Source organism: Sus scrofa, chromosome 3 (assembly GCF_054392235.1).
Source record: "Sus scrofa isolate SSC_HxYL_T2T_F1_AM1 chromosome 3, Sscrofa_HxYL_maternal_Yorkshire_Landrace_v2.0, whole genome shotgun sequence".
NCBI classification, from domain to species: Eukaryota; Metazoa; Chordata; class Mammalia; order Artiodactyla; family Suidae; genus Sus; species Sus scrofa.
Window position 1 is genome coordinate 92,084,132 of NC_139385.1, and position 10,877 is coordinate 92,095,008.

A 10,877-nucleotide genomic window follows, 5' to 3' on the forward strand; every position below is an offset into this window, starting at 1 on the left:
AGTATTTTTCCTCACTGCTTTTCTTCTAGACTGCCTGCTGAATTTAAGATTGTTGAGACTCCATAGACAAAAGAAAGAACTGTTTTGGAGTTCATGCTGTGGCATGGCAGGTTAAAGATCCTGTACTGCTGCAGCTGGGGTGTAGGTCGCAGCTCCAGCTGGGATTCAATCCCTGGTCTGGGAACTTCCATGTGCCACAGATGCAGCTGAAAAAGGAGCAAAAAAAGAAAAAAAAAACAAAACAGAAAGGAAAGAAGGAAGAAAGGAAGAAAGAGAGAAAGAAAAGAAGAAAGAAAGAAAGAGAAAGAAAGAACTGTTTTGACCCTGTTGTCATCAATATGTAAAAAGGTTTACCCTGCCCACTCCACACTCATTAGTATGGCTACTATCAAAAACTCGAGCAGAAAATAACAAAAAAGAAACCGGAACTTTTGTGCAGTGTTGGTGGGAATGTATAATGACACAGCTGCTGTTGAAAACAGGATGGCAGTTTCACAAAAAATTAAAAATAGAACTACCATATTAATTCCACCCTGGGGTATATACTCAAAGGAATTGAAAGGAGAGTCTCAAAGAGGTATTTGTACGCCCATGTTCGTAACATTATTCACAGCAGTTAAAACAAGGAAGCAACCTAAGTGCCCAAAGATGAGTGGAGAAGCAAAATGTAGTATATACACACAATGGACTATTATTCCCTTAAAAAGGAAGGAATTTTTGACATATACTACAACATGGATGAACCTTGAAGACATTACACTCAATGAAATAACCCAGTCACAAAAAAGACAAATGGTGTATAATTCCACTTAGATGAGATACTTAGTTAAAATCAGAGACAGAAAGTAAAATAGTAGTTGCCAGGACCTGGGGGGGGGGGGTTATGAGGAGTTATTGTCTAATGGGTATAGTTCCAGTTTTACAAGGTGAAGAGTTATAGATACAGATGGATGTGATCGATGCACAACATTATGAATACCAACATTATTTTATGTTATATTTATATTATTTATGGTATTCAACATTATGTATACCATATGTAATACCAACGAACTGTATACTTTAAAATGGTTAGGATGACAAATCTTATGTTTTGTGTATTTTACCAAAAATTTATTTATTTATTTATTTTTAATTATTTCCCCAATACAATTTTTTTTCTACTGTACAGCATGGTGACCCAGTTACACATGCATGTACACATTCTATTTTCTCACATTATCATCCTCCATCATAAGTGACTAGACATAGTTTCCAATGCTACACAGCAGGATCTCATTGCTAATCCATTCCAAAGGCAATAGTTTGCATCTATTAACCCCAAGCTCCCAATCCATGCTGCTCCCTCCCCACCAAAATTTTTTAAATTGAAGGGAAAAAGTATACTCTGCCAAAAAAGCAGGAATAAAGGTTAGTAGGAATAAAGGATTAAAAAGTTGTTTCACTTTTTCTTGCCACCTCCACTAATACTCCATATTAGGTACAGCCGTGCAATGGTCAAATTGGACCATTCACCATTTCCTGAAACTACTCTATATTCTCCTGCCCTACCTTTGCTATTTTCTTAGCCTAAATGCTCTATGTGGCTGGCCCTCACTTCAATCTAAAATATCTCTATACTTTCTTCAAGAGTAACAAAAATGGCATCTCCAAAAAATTTGCCAGAAAGAATACCTCTTTTCTGTCCACAGCAGTCCACTCAGATCTCTATTTCCAAATACTATGGCATCTTTGCATCATACTCATTTGTGTATGTTCTCTTTCATCGAAGATGGACATTCTATCTCTGCTCAAAGCCTTTTTGTTTAAAAATCATGTTTGCTTTTTATGTTTCTATAAAAATCAGAGTTGTTTTATCCTTCACTGCTGTTTATAAGGTAAATGAAGACTGGAATCAGATGTTATCTTGAGCCTAGAGTTTCAGCCCTAAGTCAAATAATCAAAGGCTTCCTCTCTTGGTACCTCAGAGAATCAGCTGTGCAGAGGCTGTGCTGCCAGGCACAGGCAACTCTTCTGTTCTACTCCTAATACCAAGAAAGCCATGTTACTCAAAAACCACTCAGAGTTCCTCTTGTGGCACAACAGGATCAGCAGTGTCTCTGCAACACCAGAACACAGGTTTGATCCCTGTGGCACAGTGGGTTAGACTCCAGCATTGCTGAAGCTGCAGTATAGGTCACAACTGTGGCTCAGATCTGATCCCTGATCACTGACCCCGGAAACTCCATATACCTCCGGGCGGCCAAAAAAGAAAAAAAACAGTCAGAAAACTGAAGTATTCCAGCCTCAGGCAGAGGACTGAGAAGCACTGAGAGCAAGACTTAGATATTCTTCAGCAATGGATTTTAAAGAAAATAAGAAAGAGAATTTCCAGACAATCTCTTCTCTCAGTTCACAGCAATTTTTATCTCATACTAAAACTAAAGAGTCAACGGAGTTCCTGTCGTGGCTCAGTGGTTAACGAATCCAACTAGGAACCATGAGGTTTCGGGTTCAATCCTTGGCCTTGCTCAGTGGGTTAAGGATCCGGCGTTGCCGTGACCTGTGGTGTAGGTCGCAGACTCGGCTCGGACCCTGAGTTGCTGTGGCTCTGGTGTAGGCCAGTGGCTACAGCTCTGATTAGACCCCTAGCCTGGGAACCTCTCCATATGCCGAGGGAAATGGCCCTAGAAAAGACAAAAAGACAAAAAGACAAAAAAATAAAAATAAAAATAAAGAGTCAAAATATGGGCCACTTAAGAGAGAAGTAGCCCCCAATATTTAGAGATCCTAAGACAGTGCCTACACAAGTGCTGTTCTTACTTTTGGGACCGTAGTCCCTCATCTTCATCCCCCATAGGCCTAGGAAATATTTTGGAAACCCAGGTAAAGATGTCAAATTCTCTAGAAAACCTTTTCTGATCACTTGAAGTATAAGATAGAAAGACAAAAGTGTAGTGATAGAAATAGAAGATATTCACTAGTGACTTAAGACATCAAAGTTACTTAGAATGTCTAGAATCACATAAAAGATATTTCTCCTTACATTCCAATAAGACAATCCATTTACTTTCTGTGAAATACTTGCTTTTTTTTTGGGGGGGGGGGGGATAAAATCCTGTAAGTAAAAGCAGTTTTAAAAAAAGAAATCTGGAGTTCTCATCATGGCTCAGCAGAAAGGAATCCTTGACTAGGAACCATGAGGTTACAGGTTTGATCCCTGGCCTCACTCAGTGGGTTAAAGATCTGGTGTTGCATGAGCTGTGGTGTAGGTCACAGACATGGCTTGGATCTGGCTTGCTGTGGCTGTGGTTCAGGCCACCAACTGTAGCTCTAATTAGACCCCTAGCCTGGGAACCTCCATACGCCGCGGGTGCGGCCCTAAAAAAAAGAAATCTAACTGCCTTTTTAAGGTATCAGAGCAGTTCTGATACACACAAGTGCAAAAGGTTAACGGATGAAGTTTCACACTGACTTGAATGAAAGTGTGACTTAGGCTAAACACTTAGATTCCCTGAGTCTATTTTTTAATCTTTAAAATGGGTGTCTACCACATAAGGTTTTTGCAAGAAAAAAAGTAAACATAAAATAATAAAGATCCTAATACACTGGAGGCCCACAAAAATAATTTTAACACATTATCTCTTGAGGACACTTCATTACCAAATTCGCTCCTGTGACTAGTTCTTAGTCTAAACCATCGTCCAATACAGTAGCCATTAGTGACAAGTGACTATTGAGCACTTGAAATGTGACTAGTCCAAATTGATATGCGCTTTAAGTGTAAAATACATACCACGTTTCAAAGACTTAGTGAAAAAATAATATAAAATATCTTATGAATGCTTTATGTACTGATTACATGTGAAAAAGTAATACTTTGGATATTAAGATTAAATAAAATATTAAAACTAATTTCATCTTTTTCTCTCTCCTTTTTTTTTTTTTTTTTTTTTTTTTTGTCTTTTGTGCTTTTTTTTTTTTTAAGGCAGTACCCAAGGCATATGGCAGTTCCCAGGCCAGGGGAAGAACTGGAGCTGTAGCTGCCGCCCTACACCACAGCCACAGCAATGCGGGATCCAAGCCGAATCTGCAACCTACACCACAGCTCACAGCAACGCCGAATCCTTACCCCACTGAGCAAGGCCAGAGACTGAACCCAAATCTTCATGGATACTAGTCAGGTTCGTTAACCACTGAGCCACAATGGGAACTCTTCTTCTTCTTTAACGTGGCTACTAGAAAATGTAAAAGTCTGTGTTTGGCTCTTGTAACAGAGCTAGTGCCCTGTGGGGCTCCTAGCACACAAGTCTTTCTGTGTCCTCCATTTCTTGTTTTTAGGGAATAAGCCTCAGCCTCCAAGATCTTCCCTGAGTTCCAAAGAGCAGCTGCTAATCAGGGAAGGGAGGTGGATGTAGAGACCAGGGAGGAGCAGCAAAGCCATGGGGCAGGGTCCTGGTTCCATCTCAAGGAATATACATAACAATATCTCTGAGCCTGTCTGTACAATTAAAATCTCCAACGAATGGAAGAACTTCCTGATGAAGCTTTCTTCATTCCGGGTAAGAAGGCGGCCCACCAGAACCAGTCCTGAGGCCACAAAACACCAGCTTTGAGAAGCAATGCAAGCTTGCCTCTTGCCTGATCCTTATCTACAGCCCTAATTCCACTCCCCAAACTATAAAACCACCTAAACCCCTGGCTGGGGGAGGGAGGGGGCTTTTGCCTGGCAAAGCAATAAAGCAATCTTTTTCTCCTTTACCCAAAACTCTGTCTCTGCGTTTCAATTCAGCACCAACAGACAGAAATCAAATTTCTGCAACACACTCATTACATTTCTGTTGGACAGGCTGAGCTACGCTTTGACTTCATGATGGTGACGTGCTCCCTTAACCAACCAGTGGACTGCAGTTTAGGGGATCACCCAACTAATCCATCCCTTGTCCCGGTATACATTTGCTCGCTTGTTTAACACTCAAACACTTCCATGACCCGGTAAAACTGATGGCCTGATCGCTCTTAATGTTAAAAAGTATGCAGTGCACAGATCTACCAAGACAACTCAAAATCGTTCGTGACCTACACGACGGTAGATAACTGTATGGAGAAAAAAACCTGAGTCCTCTCCCCGGCTGTCAGTCGGCACTGGTGGGGGGAGCCCTCATTAAGTGAGAGGAGGCGACAGGGCGAGCGCCTGGGATATGAAGGAGCGTAAAGTGCAACATAAGCAGTAGCGGTCTGAGGAGGGAAGCCTTTCAGCTTCTGGGGGGACGAGTCTGAGGGCGGCGGGGACAAGGCAGGACTCCGTGGCGGAGGCTGCAGGGAGGAACGGTACCTTAAGGATCCCCCTCATCTTCGCCAGAAAGGGGCGGAACTCCTCAGGTGGCATCTCTGGATAGAGCTGGCTCCGCAGCAGCTCCTCTGTGATGCCTGGGTGCCCGTGGAAAGCGTCCTGGGCCAGGCCGCTCAGCAGCCCGCTGAGGGGTTTGGAGCCCTCCAGCTCGCCGGCCATGGTTAGCGGAGGCCCCGCCCCCTAACGGCTAAACGCAGCCCCCCCCCCCACCCCACACACACACATACACACGGCGGCCGAGATGGGCCTAAACAGCTGGGCAAAAACGCGCGAGGAAAGTGGCGGTGGAGTTCCAGCAGGGGGCGGTGCTGGCAGCTCCCAGCTTTACAAAACCCAAGCCTTGGGTTGACACGACGGAGCTTTCAGATCTACTTGGTTCCGCTTGGCTCACTTTGTTTCCTCTGATTTCCATCATCACTCCAGAAATTATTCACAGGAAAGACCATTTGATGGAGATCACCTGAGAAGGATTAGTATTGACTGCAGGGGCAGTTTTAATTTTTGGATGGCTGTTTCTGAATCAGGCTTGACTAATCCAATAACTGTAGGATCCATCACACAAATCTGATCTCTCCCTAATACTTACCTGGGCACCTTTTGTCCAAGAAAATTTAACTATACCCTAAATTTAACATGTTTGCTTGTGTTGTTAATTGCCTTTTTGCATACATATGCCTTGTCTTCCCAGCTAGAGCAGTGACTCTGAACCAATGCTCCTTTTACTATCCTTAAATGAAGTGCATGGATAACATAACTTCTTTCTCGTGTAATTAAAAAAAAATCAATATATTATTCACTAGTAAAAGAATGAGTTTCTGATACAGACTACCTCATAGATGAGCTTTAAAAGCTTGCTAAGTAGGAGTTCCCGTCGTGCCGCAGTGGTTAACGAATCCGACTAGGAACCATGAGGTTGCCCATGAGGTTGCGGGTTCGGTCCCTGCCCTTGCTCAGTGGGTTAACGATCTGGCGTTGCCGTGAGCTGTGGTGTAGGTTGCAGACGCGGCTCGGATCCCGCGTTGCTGTGGCTCTGGCGTAGGCTGGTGGCTACAGCTCCGATTCAACCCCTGGCCTGGGAACCTCCATATGCCGCGGGAGCGGCCCAGGAAGTAGCAACAACAACAAAAAGAAAGACAAAAAAAAAAAAGCTTGCTAAGTAAAAAACAAACACAAAAAGACAGATATTGTATAATGATCCCATTTATATGAAATGTCCAGAATAGGCAAATCCATAAAGATAGAAAGTAGGTTGGTTTTCTGGGGTGTTTTGTTTTGTTTTGTTTCCTTTTTAGGGCGCACCCTCTGCATATGGAGATTCCCAGGCTAGGGGTCCAATCGGAGCTACAGCTGCCAGCCTACATACACCACAGCCTCAGCATCAGATCCAAGCCGCATCTTCGACCTACACCACAGCTCAGGGCAACACAGGATTCTTAACCCACTGAGTGAGGCCAGAGATCAAACCCACAACCTCATGGTTCCTAATCAGATTCGTTTCCACTGCGCCAAGACGGAACTCCAAAAGTAGATTTTTTTTAAAGAATCATTGGCTTGCCTTTAATTATATTTAACCCTTATGCTTTTACAAGGCAAAGGTGTAGAGGAATAATTTAAAAAAAAAAACTTTCAACAATCAAATTTTGGGTTTTTTGTTTTTGTTTTTGTTTTTTGTCTTTTTAGGGCCGAACCTGCAGCTTATGGAGGTTCCCAGCATAGGGGTCTAATCGGAGCTGTTGCTGCCAGCCTATGCCACAGCCACAGCAACACGGGATCTGAGCCGCGTCTGCGACCTACACCAGAGCTCATGGCAACACCAGATCCTTAGCCCACTGAGCAAGGCCAGGGATCGAACCCAAAACCTCGTGGTTCCTAGTCGGATTCGTTTTAGCTTCACCACAGCAAGAACTTCCCAACAGTCAAATTTTGAAAACGAACTTTTATATGCCAAGGGTGCAGCCACAAAAATAAATAATAAGAAGATAGCAGTTTATAACATTATGCATTTCAATATGTAAATGTTCGATTTCAGGCTCAGACAATAATAAATAAGTAGGTAAAGTAGATTTATCACTTACATGAATGTTCCCTGCATGGCAAGATGTCTTATATCCCCAGTGCTTGTCCAGCCTGGGCCATTCCTCCCCCTCCATTATTGTCACAACTGAAATACCCCTTTCAAAGTAATGCCACCCCATTGAGAATAACTGATCTAGACTACTTTAATATTTATCCAGCATTTTCCTTGTCCACCTTCAATAGAGGTTTCTGTCACTTCAGTGATTTCTAAGAGCTCTTTATACATTAGTAGTACAAATGTTTGTAACTTAAATTGCAATATTTTCCTCAGGTTAATATAGTTTAATCTATCAACCTGCCTAGAGAAAATCTGGAAAGTTATCCACCAACATGGTTACAGAGTGGTGTACTTCTGAGTAATTGTGGATCTTTTATTTGCTTCTTTCTGCTTATCTGATTTTTCTGATTTCCTACAATGTACATGTAATACTGTTGTATTATAAAAAGTTATTCAGTGAAGAAGTTCCCATCGTGGCTCAGAAGTTAATGAACCCGACCAGCATCCATGAGAACTCGGGTTCGGTCCCTGGCCTCAATCAATGGGTTAAGACTCTGGCGTGGCCGTGAACTGTGGTATAGGTCGCAGAACATGGCTCGGATCCCTCGTTGCCGTGGTTGTGGCATAGGCTGCCAGGGCTGCAGCTCCGATTGGACCCCTAGCCTGGGAACCTCCATATGACACGGGTGCAGTCCTAAAAAGACCAAAAAAAAAGTTATTCAATGAAAAGATAAATTAAAGTGCCCATTGGTTTAAAAAGATGTGGGGTGTCTGAGTGTGTGTGTGTGTGTGTGTGTGTGTGTGTGTAGTACAGCTCCTTGGAGCCACTTTCTCTCTGCTAGATTAGACACTGCCTGATTCATCAACCATTGAATAAAGCCAGTAAAATCTTTAAAATTTACTCAGTTGAATTTTGTCTCTTAACACAAGGACTGTCTGAAGCTAAAAGATCCACCTGAGCCTTGGCTCAAGGGAAACTACATGCACCTAACTAGTAAACAGGTTTCCTTTTCACTGTGGCCAAATGGGTTCCCATTCCAGTAAGCAACTAGTTGCTTCCCCTATTAAGCTACTCATTTTATGATTCACAGGCTGTTTGGTCTCAGGCCAGAAATATTTGTTTTCATAAAGTTTTCCATCTCTTAAAATGTTAAAATTTAAAATGTGAACAAGAGTTCCTGTCGTGGCTCAGTGGTTAACGAATCTGAGTAGGAACCATGAGGTTGCAGGTTCGATCCCTGGCCTTGCTCGGTGGGTTAAGGATCCTGCGTTGCTGTGAGCTGTGGTGTAGGCTGCAGATGTGGCTCGGATCCCGAGTTGCCGTGGCTCTGGTGTAGGCTGGTGGCTACAGGTCCGATTGGACTCCTAGCCTGGGAACCTCCATATGCCACGGGAGCAGCCCAAGAAATGGCAAAAAGACCAAATAAATAAATAAATAAATAAATAATAAAATGTGAACAAAATAATGTGCAATTAAAAGAGCCCCAAAGCTTTGCAATAAACTCACCCTGCTCCCTGTCTCTCCAACTTTTCCAGCTCTGCTTTAATCACCATTCACTCTCCACTCAACCAGCCGTTCAACCAATATTAGCTGAGAGTTTGTGTCAATCGTTCTGCTAGGCTCAGGGGAATACAGAATGAATAAGACACTCTGCTCTAAAATCTTACTTTCTGGTAAGGGAAAATAATACATAAGTGAGGGATGGCAGAATATGCCACCCCAAAATATACCAGTTTAGTATAAGGATTATTTTGAGCTGAAGGCAACAGAGAAGAAGCAGATACAAGGAAAGCTCATGGCCTTCCTCCTATTCACCTAAAAGCAGGACATACATTTTCAAAGGTGTCCCTCCTACCTTGTCTACCAGGAAGGACAAAAATTAGTACAGAGGACAACTTTAGACCCTTATCAATGGAGAAGGCACTGACTTAAAACTGTATTACAAACCTTACTCTTGTTTACCACGCTTTCCCAGTCATCTCGCCATAACTCAGCCTCCAGATGCCTTTCCTTTGTTTTGTCTTTGGCTGAAGATGGTATAGAAACTGGATTCCAAGCCACTGCTTTGAGTTATTCATTTTCCCCTTGGTATCGAACATGTATACATGAGGTATATAAGTTAAAAATCTCTGTTTTTCTCATTAATATGTCTTTACAGGGGTCCCAGCCAGAACAGAAGGGAGAGGGAAAATTTTGTTTCCTCCTCTATGTAAACAAATTAAAATGCTGCAGCAACATGGATGGGACTAGAGACTCTCAAACTAAGTGAAGTAAGTCAGAAAGAGAAAGACAAATACCATACGATATCACTTATATCTGGAATCTAATATAGGGCACAAATGAACCTTTCCACAGAAAAGAAAATCATGGACCTGGAGAACAGACTTGGGGTTGCCAAGGGGCAGGGGGAGGGAGTGGGATGGATTGGCAATTTGGGGTTAATAGATACAAACTATTGCCTTTGGAATGGATAAGCAATGAGATCCTGCTGTATAGCACTGGGAACTATGTCTAGTCACTTATGATGGAGCATGATAATGTGAGAAAAAAGAATGTATACACGTATGTGTATACGTGTACAATTTTCTGTACAGCAGAAAATTGGCAGAACACTGTGAACAAGCTATAATGGAAAAAATAAAAATAAAAATAAAATGCAATGAATTAAAGATTATTACTACCTAGTACCTATAAGTACCTATCAGAATTGGTGGTGAAAGAAAGAAAACAATTATTAACTTGGTCTGAATATGTCAAAGAGAGGCTTCATGGTGAACAGCCGGGTATGTTGCAGGTGAAATAACATGTCCCTATATATGGAAAAACAAAACAGACTTGTACTGAGGTACACTAGGAACCCCATAGTGTAAAGATGGGATTCAGGACACTACCCCAAAATGTGGCACCTTGGCGTATTGATTATCGGTAGGAACTTGAGAAATGACAGGTGCAGGAAGGATTCTCTGACTTCCCCCTTCTCCCTTGAAGCAGGTCATAAGACCCTCCTTATACCTAGAGCATTCTTACTTCCAAAGATGGAGGGATCAGGCCTTACTAAGTTTTCCTAGTTTACTACTCTTAGCTCATATCCTTTTGTCCCATCATATTTTCCCACAACTTTCTAGTCTTCATCAAATCATAAAATCACTCAGGTTTAACCACTTCCTCAAGTCTTCATTTCCTTATCAAGGTTCTTATGTCACAAAACATATTAAATAAACTTGCACACTTTCCTCTTTTTTAATCTGTCTTGTATTGCAGAGCCCCAGCCAAGAACATAGAAGAGTAGAAGAAAAAAGATATTTTTTCTTCCCCTACAATACCAAGATGGAACCAAGAGTCTAGAGTAATAAACCTAGATTAGATAAGGTCATAGACATGGGGAGTTTACATGTAATGTAGCTTTTTTTTTTTTTGGCTGCACCTGCAGCTTATGAAAATTCCAAGGCCAGGGATTGAACCAGAGCCAC

At 42.1% G+C, this 10,877-nt stretch overlaps 1 protein-coding gene and 1 long non-coding RNA gene across 5 annotated transcripts in view; one reads left to right on the plus strand and one right to left on the minus strand.

Moving 5' to 3' along the window:
• COMMD1 (copper metabolism domain containing 1) overlaps window positions 1-5,521 on the minus strand; it is a 148,249-nt gene extending 142,728 nt beyond the window's left edge. For all 4 annotated transcript variants that reach the window (XR_014841829.1, XM_085019145.1, XM_085019146.1 and 1 more), the window contains exon 1: window positions 5,315-5,521. Coding sequence is in view for 3 of the 4 variants with exons in the window: in XM_085019145.1 (XP_084875271.1) it covers window positions 5,315-5,491 (177 nt within the window). In the remaining variant the exon portion in view is untranslated. The remainder of the gene's footprint in view (window positions 1-5,314) is intronic.
• Window positions 1-10,877, plus strand: part of LOC146404771 (uncharacterized) — a 1,009,186-nt gene that overhangs the window by 214,925 nt on the left and 783,384 nt on the right. The gene's annotated exons all lie outside the window — the stretch shown is intronic.